The sequence below is a fragment of the Astatotilapia calliptera genome, chromosome 13, assembly GCF_900246225.1.
Source record: "Astatotilapia calliptera chromosome 13, fAstCal1.2, whole genome shotgun sequence".
NCBI lineage: Eukaryota > Metazoa > Chordata > Actinopteri > Cichliformes > Cichlidae > Astatotilapia > Astatotilapia calliptera.
The window spans coordinates 4,435,101-4,456,201 of NC_039314.1; the positions used below are offsets into that span (position 1 = coordinate 4,435,101).

At 42.1% G+C, this 21,101-nt stretch overlaps 1 protein-coding gene across 1 annotated transcript in view; it reads right to left on the reverse strand.

Moving 5' to 3' along the window:
* The window catches only part of ttc7a (tetratricopeptide repeat domain 7A), a 62,928-nt gene that overhangs the window by 36,026 nt on the left and 5,801 nt on the right, over nucleotides 1–21,101 (reverse strand). The window contains exons 5-13 of the mRNA XM_026189716.1: nucleotides 17,685–17,815; nucleotides 17,383–17,507; nucleotides 16,530–16,608; nucleotides 15,399–15,568; nucleotides 13,537–13,600; nucleotides 13,065–13,202; nucleotides 8,438–8,521; nucleotides 7,739–7,843; nucleotides 1,340–1,457 (exon numbers count right to left, since the gene is read on the reverse strand). Of these exons, the coding sequence (XP_026045501.1) occupies nucleotides 1,340–1,457; nucleotides 7,739–7,843; nucleotides 8,438–8,521; nucleotides 13,065–13,202; nucleotides 13,537–13,600; nucleotides 15,399–15,568; nucleotides 16,530–16,608; nucleotides 17,383–17,507; nucleotides 17,685–17,815 (1,014 nt within the window). The remainder of the gene's footprint in view (nucleotides 1–1,339; nucleotides 1,458–7,738; nucleotides 7,844–8,437; nucleotides 8,522–13,064; nucleotides 13,203–13,536; nucleotides 13,601–15,398; nucleotides 15,569–16,529; nucleotides 16,609–17,382; nucleotides 17,508–17,684; nucleotides 17,816–21,101) is intronic.

The following is a 21,101-nucleotide window of genomic DNA, read 5'->3' on the forward strand; positions in this document are numbered from 1 at the left end:
ACACGGCGCTCAAAAATCTGTTTTAGTGAAATAATGTTTTAGTACGACTTTGGTAAGCTACGAAGCCGCACCGCCTGATGGCTTGCCGGAGCATTACGGCTGCCGTAGTCAGGAGCCTCGAGGAGTAATCTGGGTCCAAAACTCCGTCATATTCAGGTCCCAAAGTCAAACAAACACTGCGGTACACTGAGAGTTAAAAACTGTCTAATTTCTTTCATCTTTAATAAAATGATCAGCGTTGCTGCTTAACCAGGTGTAACAATTAAGTTTAACATCCAGGCATCCATGAAACCGGAAATTCTGAAATTTTACGGAGTTAGCAGAAAGTTAGCTCGCTATTTTTTACCTTAATATAATATACCATGTTCTGACTGAGAGATTTCTGAAACATTAAAACTTACAGCTCTGCTATCACAATAAAAGTTAACGTGGCAGGATGCTGTAAACAGATCAAACTTCAGTCGGGAGAACAAATGAGATAATCCATCCACAATACGAGGTTAGTCATTAATATACAGCAACAACATGGGAATAGAGCAGCTGTGAGATAATTCTACATTAATGGATCAATGGTACAGAAGAGGAGGAAGCAAGAAGAATGAGTTGAGTAAAGTTTGACTTATCTGACTGTTTTGTTTCGCTTAATGCGCCTTATAATCCGGTTCGCCTTATGGTCAGAAAAATACGGTAAATTGTGTCCTATGGAACAGCTCAAATTCATCGCAAGGTTTTCTAGCTAGCTGCCTTCACCTACACTTCACTTACAGTTTTGCATTATGCTGACTGACGCTCAGGTTTTAGATTGCTCCAACGCTCCATTTCGTATGAGGTCAATGAGAGCAGATAATTCACTAAGCTCAGGGCAAAGCTCTGGCTATGGACATAGTTTCCCTACACTTGTTGCTCGGTTCCTTTTTTGGGGAGCAGTTTGAAAAAAGAATACCAGGAAATAAACTTGTTTCAGAGAGTGGATGAACTGACAGGTTTTATAAAGGTCCAGTCTAATATAAGGCAAACATGAATTATTGAATCAGGCAATGCTACTCTCACAGACCCAGAATAAAAAGTCCCATAGACAGTAAGATCTAGTTAACACTTGTCGACTAAGCTATTTCCTGCTGGCAGTGGACACAATTTAAACTGTGTCCATTGGAAATCAAGTGAACCCAACATCAGCCCTGAACTCATTACAAGGTTCTGTAGCTGGCTGCCTTCTTCTTTGCATGACCACAAACTGCTGCTTTTCTCAGGGAATTCCAAACAAATGACCAGTGGTATTGTTTTTATTTTGGATAGGATGTTCTCCATATATTTCTTCAGATTGTGTGGTTAGATTTACCATCAGAGGCCTGCAGACTGCAGCAGAGTCCCAGAGCCAGGTAGGCTTTAGGCAGAAATTCTCCTGCTTCCTCCCCCATAGACACCACACTCTGGGACAGAGCCTCTGCCTCCTTGATCTGCATACACACATAAACACATTAACCTCTGAAGGATGTTAGCTGGGATGAATATGCGGCAGAGGGACGAGGAAAAACACCCAAGTTGAATCAATTTTTGGTGAAACAATAAGCTACATGGAGATTGGGCTGTTCGAAGCATCGCGCAGAACTGTCTCTTTGTCTTCGATCTCTTTGCGTAATCCCCAGCTGACTCTGTGATGTGGAGATCAGTGCTCTGTAGAAGCCATACCATCTGTTACAGTCGACTCAGTCGACTTCTTGTTCTTTTTGGGGCTTTTGTGGCTCTTTGAGACTCTGATTGCGAAGCTGGGATCAATCACATGCCTCCCTCATGGGTGAGCATGATGGATAAGACTGATAAAACTCATAAAAATAAAAATAAAAAAAATCTATATTTGCTGTGTGAATTGTGAGGTACTGTAAAGTGAGCTGAAAACTTTGCCAGTCTGTCCAGCAAAATGTGTCTGCGATGCAGTGGGGAGGGACGTGAGTTTAGTGCGAGGACAGTCCGGACAGATTTGCTTGAAGGACAGCGCAGAGTTTGCTGAAGGACACACACGCTCGCCCACACACACAGCAGTAGACTGCAGGCGGTGTGTGGCTGAGCCGAGCCGAGGTGCTCTGAGCTGAGGAAAAAGTGTGTCACTCCGTGTGAGGTATGGCTGGTGGCGGGCGGGCAGGTGGGTAGATGGGCGTGGGTGGAGGTGGGGGGGTAATGCCTTTGACAGCACACCAGTGCAACAGCAAGCAAACTGCTCTGACACCCCCCCCCCTCCGCTTCATGTCCTCCTCCTCCCTTCATCCTCCTCCTCTGTTCTCTCTCCCTTCCTCTGAATCCAGCCCTCGCTCTTTTAAAGCCTGCGCACAATAGACCAGCCGTTTACACGCGGACCCTGTCTGTGCATGTTTTAGGCAGATTATGATTTTGTTTTGTTTTTTCTCCTCCCCTTGAACAGTGTGGAGAAAGAACACGTCGCCATTGTCTGTGGAAAACCTTGAATCTGCAAAAAACTGCTCTTCAGGAATTTAGAAAAGCAGCTTTACGTGCAAGATCGAGAGTCCCACAGTTCATGGTGATGTCACTGGTTTGGGGGATTTCAGATATGTCTACAAGAAACCTACGAAAAACCACAGAAAAGAGCAAAAAATGTTAAAATACGTAACGTTGTTGGCTGCAGTAAATATCAGCCCAGACTGTCCAGTGGAGCTGATGGTGGATAACAGTGGCACATTTATGTAATGCCACACTGCACTACGACCATAGTGTCCCATTGTGATTACGGCTGTAAGCTCCTTAGTGTTTCCAGCCTGCCATGATCTCCAGCCACTGACAGATGTGCTCTCTCCATTTGCCTCTGTTAGCTCCACTTTTCTAATCTCTCTTTCTCTCTCCAACTCCCTCTCTCCCTCTACACTAAATAACACTGTTGATGTTATTTTCTCTTTCCTGCTGAGATCATGCACTGAAGGAGTATCCAAGCAGGCCCGGGATTCACAGTAGTAGTGTGTAACTGCCTGACTGACCCCAGCATTAATCCCAAATATCAGGGGTCTCGAACTCCAGGCCTCGAGGGGCCGGTGTCCTGCAGTTTTAGATCTCACCCTGGGTCAACACACCTGAATCAAATGATTAGTTCATTAACAGGCCTTCAAGACATGTTGAGGAGGTAACTTAGCCATTTAAATCTGCTGTGTTGGATCAAGGACACATCTAAAACCTGCAGGCCACCGGCCCTCGAGGTCTGGAGTTCGAGACCCCTGCCAAATATTAAGGACCCGGTGATGTCGTCTTACAACTTTTGATCAGCACATTAGATGCACTATGCAATTCTGTGACTCGGTTTTATGTTATATTCTTGTAAGTACTAGCCAAAGCTGACCATGTGCAAGAAAACTGCTTCCATGGGAATTAAGAAGGTAAGCAGCAGCCAGGTGGTGCTAATCAAATGCACCTGATGAACTAATCATCAGCAAGTATGAGCATCTCTTAACACAAAGCTAAATGTTCCCAAGAGGGAAAGAAACTGCAAAAATCCCAGCAGCTACATCTCAGACTCTACAGACCTCAGCCAGCATGTTAAATGTTAAAATTCATGACAGTACAATTAGAAAAAGACTGAAGAAGTATGGCTAGTTGGAAGGTCTGCCAATTGGGTCGAGTGATGTTTTTGTGACAAAGCTAGAGCTCTGCAGCAAAAAAACTAACCACAAAAAGTCATTTTATCCCAATAATCTTAGTTTTATAATTGTTTAAAAAGCAAAGCTGTTCTGTTTTCCAACTACTTAAATCTTTTAGTAGCACTAAACCATGGGCTGTTTCAAGCATCTGACTGAGGGTGTAAAAATGTTTTTAACTGACACCCACAAAGCAGTGGAAAACTATAAAATGATATCAAATGGCTTCCAGCTTGTAATTCCCACTTTCCAAAATGGCATTAAGAAACGTCAGTTAAGGACAACTGTGAAAAGAAAGGCAAGCTCTGGAAGAACAAATTTACATGGCTGCTGGGTAGAAAGGCAACGTAAAACCCCCATATGACTGCAAATTAGCTAAAAGAAGGTTTAACTGACATGAGCGTGGTAGTGCACCATTTCACAACGCAGCTCTGACGCACAAACAAGAAACGCAAGCTCAAGTTTTCCGACTAGTCCCTACAGATTCCGGATGTGAACATCAGTAAAAATTTGGGAGGAGATCTTAAAAAGGCTGTGGTTGCAAGTCAGGCTCAAAATGTCATGATCCTGGGCCATGTTGGCCCAGTATTCTTAGTTCTCATGTGTCTTTGTATTCAGTTCCCTGTTTAGGCTCTGTTTCCTGAGTTGCCCTGTTGTGTTGTTCCCTGAGTGCTTTCCCTTTGTGACTCTCACCCCCTGTGTGCCCCTCTGTGTATTCATGAGCCCTCGTCCCCTTTCGTGTTTATTCCGTGTCTCCCCTGCCCGTTATGTTGGTGTTCTACTCGTGCTCTCTCTCCTCCTGTCTGAACCTCTGTACTTCCTGTTTCACCTCTCCCGTCAGTGTTGTGTTCACTCCTGCCATGTCTCGTGATTATTATCAGTGTCACCTGTGTTCCCCGTGTGCTCCCACTCCGCTCGTTAACCCTTGGTGTATTTATGTCTGCGTCTCCCTCAGTGCTGTGTTGCGTTCTCCCTCATGCTGCGTGGATTTCCCTGTGTTCCTTGGTGAGCTTTATGTTAGTTTTTCCCCAGTCTAGTTTTGTATCGCCTATCATCTTCTGTTAAGCAATAAAGCTGCCTTTTGAGTTCATCCCTTGAGTCCGTGAGTTTTTGCGATTGGGTCCTCATCCTGCCTGCCACACAGCCGTATCATGACACAAAATCTCTCTCTAAATACGTGTGAACTTGATCTTCCATTTCTGAAGTTTAAAATAAAGCAACGGTACACTAAGATTTGTTTCCTGCACGTTGTTTCATTTTAAAACTAATGAACTACGTCATTTGCTTGTGGCGTCCCACACTTTTGCATACTGTTTTGCAGGCTAGTTGTGTGACAAGCCTTTTACGCTGTCAGCATCTCTGTCAGTTATGAGCGTTCACATTATCAAGAAATAACACTCAATCACGCTAGCTGCTCCTTGCCTTGAGCTAAATGCTAATACCAGACTGCTAATATACTTACCGTGACAGTGCTGACATGCAGATGTTACCAGATGTAAAGTAAATGTTAAGCTTTGAGGGCAGATGCAGGGGTGCGTGCATGACTTCATTGAAAAGAGCTAATTAGTATGTATCAATGTAATTGCTAAATCCGTTTTAAGAAGAAGAGACGTGAAAGTCGTTGTCATGTGGCAAACAGGGCTGCTTCATTATGGCAAAAATAATAATCACAGTTATTTTGGTGAATATAGAAACCTTGATTTTTAAGATCTCCACCGTGCTTGACATGTGATATGAGGTGTTGTTGGCCAAACGTGGCGCTGTGTATCATGGCTAAACATGATCTAGACCAGGGATGTCCAACTCCAGTCCTACAGAGCTACTGTCCTGCAGCTTTTAGATGCATCTTTGTTCTGTCACACCTGAATCAAATGAATAGCTTGTTACCAGGCCTTTTCCTAACTTGATGGCATGCTGAAGAGGTAATCCAATCATTTGATTCAGCTGTGTTGGAGTAAAGATACATCTAAAAGCTGCAGGACAGTATTTCTCTAGGATTGGAGTTGGACACTTCTGTTCCAGACGTTGTGTGGTTTGTCCAGATGCAACACAAAGCTGAGCAGTGCTGCCATGTCTTTCTCACTTCCAAGCAAGCCATACTTTTTCAATCTTTTTCCAATTTTACTCATGAACTTTAACATTGTAACTGTAGAGTTTATGATGTTTATGGTTGAAATTTCTCTGCAGATTCCTCCTTGGTATTGAGTTAACACACACCTGAATGGTCAAAACCATCAATTGCTGCTAATTACCCTTTTAATTCCTATGGGTCCAATATGGTTGTACTTGGTTTTTCACTTAGTTTGCTGCTTTTGAATTTTGCATTGGTTTTGATAATCAAATAATAGCATTGTGTATGTCATGTTTTACTTTTATTACCATGTGTAGATGTGATTTGCAAAACAAAAAGTTCAAAAAGTAGGACCGAAATGAGAGAACAGTCAATGTAACAATAAATCAGTCATACTTTGTGTTTCATTAATGCAAATTTCTTTTGATGTTTATATTGGAAATCCTGGACACAGGATGTATGAGGATATATTTGCTATTCTGCATCTCTGTGTCACTTCTTTATAGTTAATGGCATAATTTCCAGCACACTGCAAAACAGACAAGGAAAACAGCTCCACCTACAGAAATGTATATATAGTAAATTTACACCACAACATGTGTGCCTGGGAAATTTAGTCCAAACATCGCAGCGAAAGTCAAACAACTTAAACATTTTTTAAAAATATAATAATTATGATTATATAACTGGCAAGTCTTACAGATCTGCCCCTAAAAGTACATGTCATGCCAACAAAGGAAATCATCAGCATTCTAATCAAAGCATTTTTCAACCATTTTTTTTAAGTTCTCTTTCCTTTATTTAAGCATTGAATAGATTTTTCTATCAACTGATCAGAAGCATAGACATCTGTTAAGTAAAGTACAGGCTCTTGGTAAATGCATTGAGGAAATTAATGACTGGTTGTGCCACAATTTTCTCCAGCTAAACAAAAACAAAACTGAGGTAATAGTCTTTGGCGCCAAAGAAAAACGATTACAGGTCACCAGAGAACTTCAATCTATACACCTAAAAACCACAAACCAGGTGAGATATTTGGGTGTAGTGATGGATGCAGACCTAAACTTAGAAAAACACATTAAGACAATAACAAAGTCAGCTTACTATCACCTCAAGAATATATCAAGGATAAAAGATCTGATGTCTCAACAGGACCTGGAAAAACTAGTCCATGCATTCATCTTTAGTAGGCTTGATTACTGTAACAGCATCTTTACAGGTCTACCTAAAAAATCAGTCAGACAACTACAGCTCATTCAGAACTCTGCTGCTCGAGTCCTCACTAAGACCAAAAAAGTGGACCACATCAGTCCAGCTCTGAGGTCCTTACACTGGCTGCCTGTCAGTCAGAGGATAGACTTTAAAGTTCTGATGCTGGTCTATAAAGCTCTGAATGGTTTAGGACCAAAATACATCAGTGACCTCCTGACCCAGTATGAACCTTCCAGATCCCTCAGGTCATCTGGATCCGGTCTTTTATCAGTTCCCAGAGTCAGAACCAGACACGGAGAAGCTGCATTCAGCTTTTATGCTCCTTATATCTGGAACAAACTCCCAGAAAGCCTCAGATCAGCTGAAACACTCAGTTTATTTAAATCCAGGTTGAAGACTCACCTGTTCTCAGCTGCATTTGAATAAAGCACCAAATCCACACTTTTAAGCTTAAATTTCAAAACTTATATTTTAACTACTGATTTTATCTAGTGTTCTGATTTTATCTGTTTTGATTTTATATACTGTTTTTTTTTTGTTTATTTGTTTTTTAAATAAATTTTAAATCATGCTTTTTATTTGTTTTTGTTTTTAATGTCTCTGTAAAGCACTTTGAATCACCTTGTTGTTGAATTGTGCTATATATATATATATATATAAACTTGCCTTGCCTAAAGCTCTTTGCCTGAATGAGCTGCAGACCAATCATGCTTCCGCAAGTAGCAGCTGCAAAAAGCCAAATTAGCCAGAAATTATTTGAAAGTATTTAAGTTGAAGTTTTTCCCCCTTTTTTGCAAGTAGATGTTACGTGTGTAATTACCCAATGCAGCTGATCAATGCAGACTTTAGCAGCCAACAAGGGCAACGAAGGGTCTTCTGGTCTCATCCTGGCACACTCTTTAAATACAGATACAGCACCAACCCCCTGAAACGCACACACACATACACGGAAATGTCAATGACAAATTGTGATTAATGAGCAAACAGCAGCCACTTATCATTCAGCCACAGATGACATGGATCGCTTTTGAGCGACTGTATCAAACATACATTAACTGTCCTCACACAGCCCTAATAGACCCATTTAGACACATGGTCACTTAATACATGTAGGTCAATCATTAATGGACCACGTGCACGTGCACATGCGTGAGCACATGTGCGCGTGCACGCCCGCGGGCCCTAAATAGAAGCAGATCTGACAACACTGAGGCGGTCCCTCTCCTTCTAGGGAGCAGCCTATTTCTAGATCTCACCATTGATCTGCTGTCACTTTATCATGCAATCCACATCAATTTTTCTGTCACACGCATGGCTCTGTGCGCACACACACGCAGACACAGACACTTAGAGACTGAAAGAGCACTGTGAGGTATTCTGAGGACTCCCATTTAAAAAATGTGCCTTTTTAAGATTACATTTCATTACCATGAATACCTAGATAGATAGAATAGATAGAAGATAGCTATCTCCTTTGGGTGTGATGTGGTGTTTGATTTAAATGGAGAAATGAGCTCACTTTCCGGGCGGCCATGAGTGACAGGCCCAACTGGTGCCACAGGTGAAACTCGTTGAATGAAAACTTCATGGCTCGTTCCAGACACTGCGAGGAGAAAAACAAATACACAAACATGTTTAAGTTATGAAACTTTGTACAAGTAGAGTGCGCCGATAAGAGTGGATGGTTCGGTGTGGACATTAAGCTTTTTGTTTTCCTTTACAGTCACAAAGCTGAATGGCCAGTGTTCGTAGTCACATTCCTCTCGCTCAAAATCGATTGTCAGTCAGCGCTCACCACCCACTCTGTGCTGTTTCAGTACATAATGATGTGAGTGATGTGTGTGTGGACAAGCACAGGATGGCGTGGAGCGCCGCTCAGCAGATGTTGTCAGTCATGCAGAAGCGAGCTACATCAAGAAAAAAGGTCTGCCAAGTAGTAGGATTAAAAAATGTGCACTTATTAGAAAGGTTGCACACAAAGTAACATGCAGACAAAGATGCCATGCTGAATAGAGCAAAGGCACACAATACCAACCTCTGTAGGATTTAATTGAATAAGAGAGTGTGGAATATGTAGCTAATTGTAGTCGTGAATGGGCTCTGTATTTTCTAACATGAACTGAAGCGTGTAAGAAATGTAATGGTTCACTGCAGGTCTTTATGAAGCTATATGAAGCTGCAACTGTCTCTGCTGCTACTGGCAGTATTGCTGACCCTTGTTAACCCAGCTAAATCAGGCCCCAAACCATTACAAATCCCTACTTAACCTCTGTTTAGAAGGGTTAATATATAGAGCTCGAAGTAAGCTTCAGCCAAATTGTAATAACAGAGGTTAAAAGATACAAGTGCGTTAAGTCTCCTACTGTACAGTACTTTGAGCTGCACCATATATAACTGTTGTATCAACTGGACTAAATGCTTACAGTTTTGCACTATTAACAAACAATGGAATGACAATTAGCCCTGTGATAGACGTGTCAGCTGAGACATATGTGTTTAAGAAAATTGATGGAATTAATTTAATTAGATATTATTAATTGATAACTTTTTCTAAAAACTGGTTCAAGAACCACCTATGAACAGTGTTTGCAAGGATGCCACTTGTTTTAAGGATATAGTAAGTAATTTTCTGAATTATGTAACGGAAAAAAAATAAAATTGTGTTCATTCATTAGTGTGAAATTATGTCTTCCAACAGCAACTTCCAACCACTTACGTAACTACACCTTATAAATATCACAAATAGCTTTTAAATCTTTTAAACTATAATGACCATCTAATAAATGCACAGCTATGTTTTCATCATCGTTTTCTCATTATGTCTTCCTCCACTTCCACTTCATCCTCTTCCTCCTCACTTCAACCCACCACATGAAATTCACCTTATGCCTGAAGTCAGGGAACATGCAAAAACATTACTATTTATTCCCGATATCGTTGCAGTTACTCCTAGATATTGTCAGGCTGGCTAAACAAGAAACAACAGTTGGTTAAAAGCTAACAATATGCAGGCTAATATTAGGCTTGAGTATCCTAAAAATCGCTTGATTACATTCCCACATCGTATGAGTTTATTTACTAAACATCACTAAGAGTCCAACAATGTTCAATTAACTTCAAAGAAAGTTTCACTAACAGCGGCTAACAACAGCTAAAACAGCAGCTAAAACAGTGGCTAACAGCGGCTAAAACAGCAGCTAACAGCAGCTAAAACAGCGGCTAAAACAGCAGCTCTTACTGACAGAAAAGTTCAGGATATCCTCAGTAACTCTCTTTAGCATCGCTGTCATCAGACAGTCATATTTAAAAGTGGGATAAACAGCGGTCTAACAACAGACACTCACTATAGATGAATGATGACTAAAGTTGTTTGGATTACAGCAACCACCAGAATTATGCACTTGAACTGGGAGGGGTAAGAAAACCGAATTCAGCTGACTGCAGTCTTCAAGCTTCTATCGGTGAGATTTTACACGGTGTACCTTTAAAGAGTGCACAAGTAGGCAGGTGGGAGGTTTAAATTATACAACATTGATTCTGGAAACTACAGTTCATGTTTGGTTTCATAATCAGGCCAAAACTACATGACTGGGTTAATGACAATGTTTGGGTGGGTTAAGGTAAAATTTGACAAGCTGACTATCACATAGAGACACCTTACAGGTGAGAAACCAGCTGTGTCGACTAAAGGGCAGCATTTGAAGCCCTGAGACTGACCAAACATCTATCCATCTGTCCATCCAGACATCCTGTTAACTAGAGAGATGGACCCTATCCCAGCTGACTTTGGGTGAGAGGGTGGGGTACTCCCAGGTCACTAGTCCATCCCAGTGGGTATAATTCATAAAATGATTATTTCCTGTTTGAAAAACTGACATAAATAAACATAAATTATGACATCACCAGTGATTAGTGTGAATTATTAATTACTAGAGTTTAAATTTTAAAAATAAAATTTACTAAAGTTTAATTAAGTTTATTAGCAATAGTCCTTTTAAAGTTTTTCAGTCAGGTGCTTATGTTATAATGAAAGTGTTTCTGCTACTACTCACAGTGGACATTAGGAGACATAACAGTGCTGTAAGCAGGAAAAACACGTTAGACCTTATATAAAACTAAGATGGAGCTGCGGCACATACTTGACAGATTAAAGGGATATCATTCAGTTTCACTTGCTGGGCCCACGTCTTCATTTGAGGTTTGATAGCGTTTTAGTAGATAAAGGTGAATGGCTTGGGCATGAATTGAGCTGCGGTTTGGGGAAGGCCTTGAAGGGGACTGGCCGCGGCTCCCGGGCCTGGCAGATCCTCGTGTACTAAATATAAGTGAAGAAGTTAAAGAATTAAAAGGGGAGTGAGGGAGGGGCATGTAAACAAGAACGAACAGCTTGTAGAACTGGGGGAACCTATATAGATGAGAACCGGAAGGAGCATGTTTGGGGGCGTGGTCCCGCTTCGGAAATTCAGATACTTTATTTCCAATTATTTAGTACAACATTTGCCTTTTTTCCTCTCCTCCACAGCTCAAGACTGAAATACTGTTTGGAGACACGCAAAGAGTGGAACTTTTCAACTCAGGTTACTAAGTTACTGTCACGATCTGCGGGAGCAGACTGTGTGAGCTGTGAATTGTGGACCCAAATGCAGACACAAAGGGAGGCGGAGCTTGACTTAAGTTTCAAATGGAAAACAAGCCTTTATTATGGCTGATTACAAGAAAGCAAAACAAAGCAACAAGGACAGTAGCGAAACTAAACTAGAACGTAAACTGGGAAAACGAAAAACTATGAAAACTGTGACTCAACTCTAAGAACTATGAGAAGACGTGAGGGAGGTAACACAGACGACCTGGCAAAGACAGAATGAAAACACACAGACTAAATACACACAGGAGGTAATCAGGGGAAGTGGAAACATATGGAGAAACAGCTGACAAAAATGAACATCATGACGCCACAGGGAAAAGTAGCACTAAGCACGATGAACATATAAACAAGACTTTCAAAGTAAAACAGGAAACATGATGGGACACAGACATGACACGAACTTGATAACATGAGCCACGCAGAAACACACGAAGGGCGAAGGGGACTTAAACACAGGGGATGAAGACACAAGGGGAATCTGATGATAACTATAACAAGGCAACGTAGGCAAAATAGACATGAGCACATAAACAATGAATATCAAAATATAAGAAAATGAAAAAACACAGGGTTACGACCCAGGACTGTGACAGTTTGTGCTTCAGACAAACATTCTGTGCACAAAATGAGAACCGTGACCTTTGACTCTGACTTCCACTGACAGGAAGGGTATTGAACTGAACTGGAATGCGTACAAGAGTAAACTAGCTCTAGAGATTTATGTTTTTTAAATGCATCAGTGGTAAGATAAAATCTTTACAGTATATGAATAAGAGATAACGTTTATATTCCTTAGTATTACTACTTTGATAAACAAGTCTTTGGAATAGGTTGCTTATTTTCCTTTTCCTTGAATATGAAGGGAAAGCATAACAATAATATGAATTCCTGGTATGAAATTAAAACATGATTTCTTACCACAGAGACACCATGGACTGACTGATGCTACAGTAAGGATGCAATCAGTCTTATTCATGACGTCAAAGATGGAATGTATTGACTGGCTGACACCTGATTTTAAATAAATGGCCCATGCAGGCCTCATACATCAGCAAATTGATCCACTGGTGTAGGTGGAACTACCTCAGCGTGTGTGGTCTCCCATATGCTATATATGAATCAGTGAGACTTGTGGACAAACCTAATTTGAGACAACCCCGCTAACCTCCGCCTCTTAAACTTCCCACATCTGGGTAGAAAGTCACACTGGGGGGGGGGACAGTTTAAACAAAAAATGAGAAAATGGAGGAGGAATTCAAAGCCAGAAGAAGAACTAGAAAAGAACAGGCAGTGTGGGGGATGGTGAGAGATGAAGAAAAGACTGAGAGGCAGTGAGAGAAAAAGACACATAATCCCTGTGCTCCAAGTGATAAGGACATTCATTAAAAAGTTTGGCAAAGGCAAAGCTCTCACTAACACATCTCATCTCTCCCTCTTTTGCTCGCCTCCCCTTAGACCTCCAGCATAGTGTGCGTCTGCATGCGTGCGTGTGTCAGAACACCTCAGAGAGCATGGCGTACTGCCCCCTCCTGACCATGCCGATGGTGAGCAGGTCATAGACTGAGGTGGCGTCCTGCAGACTGGTCTTGCGAGCCTCAGCCTGATCCGGCAGACGACTGATCACCGCGTCACCGCTGGCCTGGATAAAGAGAGACGCGGGATGAGGAAGACGAGGAAGCAAGGAAAGGTGGATGTGTGTGTGCGTGTTTACATATCTTTGTGGGGACCAAAACTGGAATTTTACCAAGCTTATGGGGACCAGCAGCCCTAATGGGGACAAAATCCCGGTCCCCACGAGTTTGACTCAAAATGTGGTTTTAGTGTCGGGGTTACAGTTAGGTCACGGTTAGGTTTAGGCCTTCATTTTGGATGGTTAGCATTATGTCAATGAGGTGTCCCCACAAATATATGAAAACGAATGTGTGCGTGTGTGTGTGTTGTGGTTTGTGTGTGTGTGTGAGAGAGCATCTCACCATGGATTCTGTGATGAGTAGCAGCAAAATGGCCTCCTCCACCACGTCCTGAGGACAGAAGCAACTGCCAGGACACAGAAAGCAGGAAATAGTACCAAGAATGGGAATTTTATCCCTCTCTCACTCACACACACACACATCCAGAAGTACACTGGTGTGAGTGTCACGTTTCTGTCTCACCTGTGGAGCTGTAACATAATACAGACCACCCTGGATATATCACTATACAGTAGTATCTCAGATGTCTCTCGCTCTCTCTCTCTCTCTCAAACACACACTCTTTGGGTCTTACACTTTTCCTTCTATTCATCACTTTCTTTGCCCCTCTCATCAACTCCGTGTCCTTTTAAAGGACACGTTTACCAGACACCACAGAGGCCTTTTCAGGAGGCAACTGATAACAAAAGCCACGAACAATGCCGAAGCACAGCCTGTTTCTCCTGTTCCTCCTCTCTCCTTCAAATCTCAGACATGGATTTAGATCTTCACTTATGATAGTGTGGGCTAGCTTAGTCATGTTGCGGTGACTAAGTATGGCTTGCAGGGCCCGAGCAACAAGCGCAGGATTCCTTTGCAAAGAGGGCAGAAACTAGACAACTATGTGGTGATCATTGTTGTGTGCTGTTGCACATAACCAGTTTGTCCTGTCGGGGCTGGCCAAGGGTTTCTTCTGCCTTCTGCCGTTACGCTACGCTGACATGTTATGTTATATAAGCACTATGTTCAAAGAACCGCCCTATAGCACAGATAAAACAGCAGCCTGCTTTCTGGTGTCAGAAATGAACTAATGAATGAACTGAAGTCTGGCTTCGCTCTGAGCCCTTTAACCTCCTCTAAAGCAGGTTTTCAGCCAGTGTTAATTAAGCCTGGGATGTGATGACCTCTAGTGGCATTCTAGTGGTTTCTCCAGGACAGAGCTGAACCACAGGCGCAGTGAAAACCACCCGAATCAGCTTCAGACATCACAGACGACCTGAAAGACCGTGTGATTTGTTTTGTTTCTCCAGACAAAACCTGTTTAAAAGTTCAACCTTCAGCTAAACTATTGACAAGTAATAGTTCTTCTTTAACTCCGATGCTTATGTTTTGTTACAAATCAGGTTAATTTTGTTAGGAAACAAAAAAAGCAAATTTATCTCACAATCTATAAAGAATATAGACCGTCCCTCCCAGCCCCAGAAAAGAGAAAATAGAGCAGCCTCTGGGAAAGTAACAAAGGAGGGAACCCATGACTGATGGACATGTTGTGTTTACAGAAGAGACAAAAATAGCAAAATCCCATCACAGGCATCACATTATTAAGAACAATATTGTTTTTTGGGGGCCATCTTAATGGTGTCCAACCAAAAAACTATTTTCTTGTTTCACATTTGTCTCTAATAGACTGGCAGCCAGCCCAGCATGTACCCCACCTCCCTCCAAATGACAGCTGGGATAGACTCCAGCCCTCCCAGATCCTGAAATTGGATCAGTGGTTAAGAAAATGGATGGAAGGGAAATTCATCTTAGTGTTGCTAAGTCAGTGGACATGGGAGTTAATGTAGGTTGTCATGCAGCAGGTCAACACTCAGGTCATACTGCAGTAAGCACCAAGGTCTTAACAGGAGGGTAATTTAGACAAAAGAGATACTCGTGGGCTCAAAGTACTAAAGCGACACTCCTTAGTGAGATAATCTTTGTCCACTATTGTCAGCTGATACGGTGAAGTAACTAACACCATCATAGCAGTCATGTATAGCTTTATAAGCTAAATACTTAGCATGACTCAAGTAATTGCATTTAGCACGATTAGACTAGAGCAGACTGAAACAGAAAACCAAAAATACTGAAATGAAAACAAAAGAAACAGAGAGTGTACAAACCATTCTGTGCTGTAGCGATGTGGTGGTTTAACAGTGGGGTAGATGGCGTCTTTGGAGGCGGCGGCTCCTTCTCTGTGAAGCCAGGCTGAGGGTGGGGGGCCCAGCGGGGGCCAGTAGCTGTCCTCGCTCACAGAGCTCAGCAACACTTTTGCTAGTTTTCTCGCTGCAGACTAGGATGGAGCCACATGCAGATGCTGTATTAGTGCAGGTGTGGAATACTGATACTTTGAGTCCTGTATTTATGCTGTTTTTCAGCTTTCATGGTTTAACTTTGTATGATTCTCAGTTCTCAATCTTTATTCATCTCAAGCAGCCAGGATACGATAAATAAGTCTGTCTGAAACAAACTATTTTAACTCCCTTCCCCCTCCTGTTAAGTGCGCTTTCTCCTGATTGGCTGCCCCTCGCAAAGGCTTCTTAACCACAGTTTGTAACTGAATTGATTGTATTTTAGGAGCTCCGCTCTCACTGGCATCATACAGATTCAAGAACAGTCCTGAACTTTCAGTTTACAGGGATTACTCATATCTGACTATATGTGATCATGTTTAATATGATCATCCACTCACCGCTGTAACAGTTTATACACATGACAGAAAAATGCAGAATCTGTCCACTTGAAAATTTGAATGATAATAATAATAAGAATAGAAATAACTTTCTTTTTTCTTTTTTTTTTACTGATCGTTTTACAGAAAACATTCCCGTATAAAGATGTGTTTTCAGTGTTTTTCTCTAAAGCCAAAACACTGGACTTCATCAGATTTGGTGCAGAGTTGGAACAGTCCCAAAGAAAGAAAATATTACATTTGAATGTGGACAGGTCACTGGCTTTGGTGGAAGGCGCGTTCGCCTACAGTCTCTCTAGATTACAAATTGTGCTGAACCAATCACCTGCACATCATATGGCAGCAGGTCAGTTAGTACTTGTTCTTGTGTTATTATGTATGTGTATGTATAATATTACACATACAAACTGCATGAAAGCTGGTGAAAGCATACGACTGGTGTCGAGTAAATGGACTTGAAGTATGTCACAATGGTTAAGTATTAGAATACAGTGCAGTGTGTGTGTGTGTGTGTGTGTGTGTGTGTGTGTGTGTGTGTATGTGTGTGTGAGAGGTGGCCCACCTTTCTGAAGTTCTGAGACCCTCGTGACTCCACCACCCTCAGCACTCTACGCAGCTGGTGAGCACCCTGTGCAAGATGACTAACACACACACACACACACACACACACACACACACACACACACACACACAGTAAGCATATATCAGTGTGACATGTAGGTGTGAAAGTGTAACATTAAACAAAAATAAATGTGCAGAAGAAGAAGAAGTTAGGCGATCTAGTATCACAGTGTTACAGAGATAAAGTCCTGCAGGACGTTTGTTGCCATGTAATCAAAGCAAAAGTTTTTCTTTGACTGAGACAACACACTCGAACTCTTCTTTACTCACAGCGACCTCATTTATGGGCAGTGGATGAATGAGTAAGACATAATATTATACTTTCTACAGAGATGGTGTTCCTATGTGACCATTCAAACGCACCTTGCTTTTCTATGTCTAAGAGCAACACTGCCACCTATTGATCACGAGTAAAAATGCATCTGTGGTGCACTAAGGTCAAGTGGTGCTGGAAAGCTTAGGCTTGATTTCTTCTTCTCCTCTTCACTTTAACACAAGCTAAACGACAGAGCACACAGCTCTCTGCTCCGCAGAGCGAGTCTTGTGATCAAAGGAGGAATCAGCAATAAAACTCTGCAGTGCACAAAACAAGAATCCAATCTGCAGCTACACATGTAACAAATTCTATTTAATAATTATGTAAATATAATCAGAACAAAATTGAAATCATCTGACTTGTACTCTTATCAAAGACGTTGGAATTATACTGTCACATGTGAGCATGTGTAAAGATGTTTGCTGGTCTATTTTTTGCTTTTGAAAAATAATATGGTTGTTATGGTTGCTACCCTCACCCCCTATGCAGCAGACAAAGGTAAGCACTCTGTAATGCAGCCTGCAGGAAGTAGCCCAGTTCAATATCACTGGGTGAGTGAAGTAAAATGGTTTTGGCTGACTTGATGTGGGGTGTTGTTACAACCTGAAAACACAGAGATAAAACAGACAAGATTATTAACCCCCTATGAAATTTAAAGTTTCTGTCAAAAGATTATTACAACAACTCAGTAAACAGTAAAATGGAGTAAAATGCCAAACCAAACACAGCCATAACAGGGTCACACACGCTCATGCTCTCACACAGGCATAAAAAGCCCACCTTATCGAGCTCCTGCAGGTAGGACAGAGCTGCATCACAGGCCCTGAGGTAACAGGACAGGGACTCCTCCTCTCTCTCAGAAAGACGAACACGGGACACGGCAGACAGCGTCTGGTGATCCAGAGACAGACCTGAAACGCACGGAGAGAGACCGTGGCTTTTTTACGAGCACCTGCTCTCAGCGACTAACTAAGCAAACAAACTAACAAAAGCTACCATTAAAAATGTAACTGCTTTAGTTTTCAGCTGGTCAGGTTAAGCTGAAAATGTAATACAGGAGCTGTGGGTGACTGGAAGAGGTCAGTTTACCTGATAAAATCATTAGTATTACTAATAACAACATTTCAAACAGGGTTTTTCGAAATGTGGCAGCTATAGGGGTAAATGTTGTGACGTATATGTGAAATACGGAGGCTGAGCCTCACAAAATAGACTGAAAGTGGCGATAATCAAACTTTACTGCTTCAACTGTTTGTCCATTCATCGTTACTCGGTCTGCACTTGCAATGCTCAGTTGCTCTGACAGACTTCACCGAGATAGATCTGAAAATACAAGTAAGTTTAGTCTGTTAAAATGAGACTCGGATGTGCGTTGGACAGCTCTGACAATATTTACTAGTCCCAGAGGATGAATCCTGATCTTAGATGATCCCATGACTTTTCCTCGAGCATCTCTCAAGGTTAGTATTTGTGATTTCAAGTGAAGTATCTCAGCAGTTCTTGGATGGAAAATTGGTACAAATGTTAGCGTCTCCTTCAGGATGAGCATCTAATAACTATGGTTATCCTGTCTGCATGGCCATTTTCAGTTATACAAACGAAGGCATCACCTTTAGGGCTTTGATTGTCTTCTTGTGGAGGGTTAGGGCTAGTTCCTTTCTGCATTTCTATGCTCATGAACATCCTTCCTGCCTACATTTTCCCCTAATCCCCCTTAGTCAGTTGTGGTAGATGGCTGGTTCACCCAGCAGTTTCTTCCTTTCTTCCATTTGGTTTTGTGGAGGGGCTTTCACCTTAAAATTTAAAGCTTTGTGCTGTATACATAAAAATTGAACTGAACACTGTCCTTTTGTTTTTGTTTGTTTGTTTTTTCTACTTATAATTGCATTTCTGATGCACAAGTACAGAAGCGGCCGTTAACAGGCTGGTGCTGTCCAGATGATGTCTGCTAGTGCACTTATTTGTACAAACAAGAGGGGGGGGGGGGGGGGGGGGGGAACTTCTCGAGACCGCAGGAGGCCTGTGACGGGCAGCAGTCTCAAGCCAGACGCCAAGCTAAATCAAATAAGGAGACGTCATCATCCAAGTATTCACATCTGACTTCATTTCCAAAGCAACCCTGGGAAAAATGCAGGAAGGAGACAAGCAGCTCCCGGAGGATCTGATCTACGTTAAAAGTGTTTGCAAAGACAATCCTTCAGTGGGCTTCAAAGCAATCAAAAGAAATCTGACAGTTATTGCAACAAATTCTCTCCAGTTTGATGAGCGTGAGGTCACATCCGATCATCAGGAAACAGGGAGTGTAGCCGCGTAATGATGATGATTATGATGAGTGAAACAAGATTATCCAGGCCTCCAGTGTAATGTTCTGTGAATGTGATCTGTGACCTTTAATGATGCTGGTATTCAGTGAGTCACATTAGAGCAAAAAAAAAACAACAAAACACTTAAGGCTGTATCTGACTGGAAAGAGCATATTTTTAAAATGACTCCAAAATAAAAAGTGATGGAGGGGGAGGGGGGCGTTCATGTTTGGGCTTGAGACAGCTTGTGATTGTGACTAACTGTAAATCCTCCCTTCACGTATGACTCATGATTGTTGTGCTTTTAAAAGAAGCATCTGTAGAAAAACGTGTCAAGACAAAGACCAGAGGTGGGAAATCAGCTTCCAGACGAGCTTTACGTTGTTAGCTTATTCCCAATCTGCTCCCTCGAGGTGTCTGCGGGACAGAACAGCGATGCATAGAAAGAAAATGCACCGCTTCATCAGGATCTTTAAGGTTAAAACACAATAGTAGCTCCGTGCCCAATCAAGCTGATGTTTTCCAGTCGTGCAACGTTTGAATCCACAGTCTGGCCCGTTGCCTCCCTTCCATTTCCACTTCCAAACCCCATAAAAGGTCATTGTGATTTTAAGGCTGTAACAGCTCATATCAGAGGGATTAGTTAAGGGATCATTAAGGAAATGTATGACGAGAGTAGTTCAACCTTGCTGCTGGTGTTTTTCAAGGAAACCTGCCAGTTCTTAGAGCTGCTTTTGCTTACTGAAGGTGCAGGCTGACAAGCAGGAGATGTGCTGTAAATGTAAACTGTGCAGCGGTGTAGCAGACATCCAGAAGCCATACTGAAACACTGTCAGCTGTGTTATGAAGTGCATTATATTTCATGTAGATAGGGTTAGAGTGAGACCACTGCACAGATGCGACATTGGTGGAACGTCCTGAAAACATTGAGATTGCAATATATAATGTATGCTTTCCACCTCGCAAGTATTCTTTAAAACCACCATGGGTCTGTCTCAGCACTCATACCTGGCAGTATTAACAAGCAGTCAAATTTCTCCTGCGTGACATTTTTATACTAACTGTGCCTCCAAGGATTTTAGAGGTTTATGGAGCTCACTGGGACAGGCTTCATTAATAAGGACATATCGTCACTCTTTCACACAAAGACTGTGGGCACAGCCAGGCTCCAGTGACACTTACAATCAGTTGGCATTAAAATCACACATTCAGGAGTGGAGAGAGGAGTTCCTGGAGTTAGTGGAGCGTTAAAGTGTAGAGTCTACTGTTTGTAAGAGGAAAAAGTTTTAACGGCTTCTGTCAGGTATATTTTTAAGTAATGATCCTGTTTCTAAATTAAAAGAAATGTTATTGCTGCTGAGTGCGAAAAAATCAATTAAGGTCTAAAGAGATTTTATTATTATTACGTGTCCTTGGTAGCTAGCGGTCTTCTGCTGTCGGTGCGCTGCTGCCACCAGCTGTCAGTCAGTGACATAGTGTAGAACCAGTAGCACGGCTGCAGTTAGCGGTACACGCTGATCGGCCACAAGTCAAAATCACAGGAAGGTGAGGTGAATCACATGCACTCGCTGTCGCCTTACAGTGAAATGCATTGGGAAACCTCGTGTCCTTGGGTTCATATGCATCGTTACTTAGACACATACCTAAATGCTTTTGAGGGGCATCTGCAGAATGAAGTGGAACACACCTGAGCTACCTGCCCTGTAACCCCCCTCATCCCAAAGGAGCTACTGCCAACGTCCTTTAAAATTAAATAAAAATGATCAGGAAAACCTCAAGTCCTGGTCCAAACTAAGCTAGTTTCTCCCCCATGACATTTCCCACGAGCCCTCCTGCTTCCTGCTGTCCCCTCGTTGTCCTCTGGTGCTGGTGAGTGCGCCGTGTTGTCAGTGAT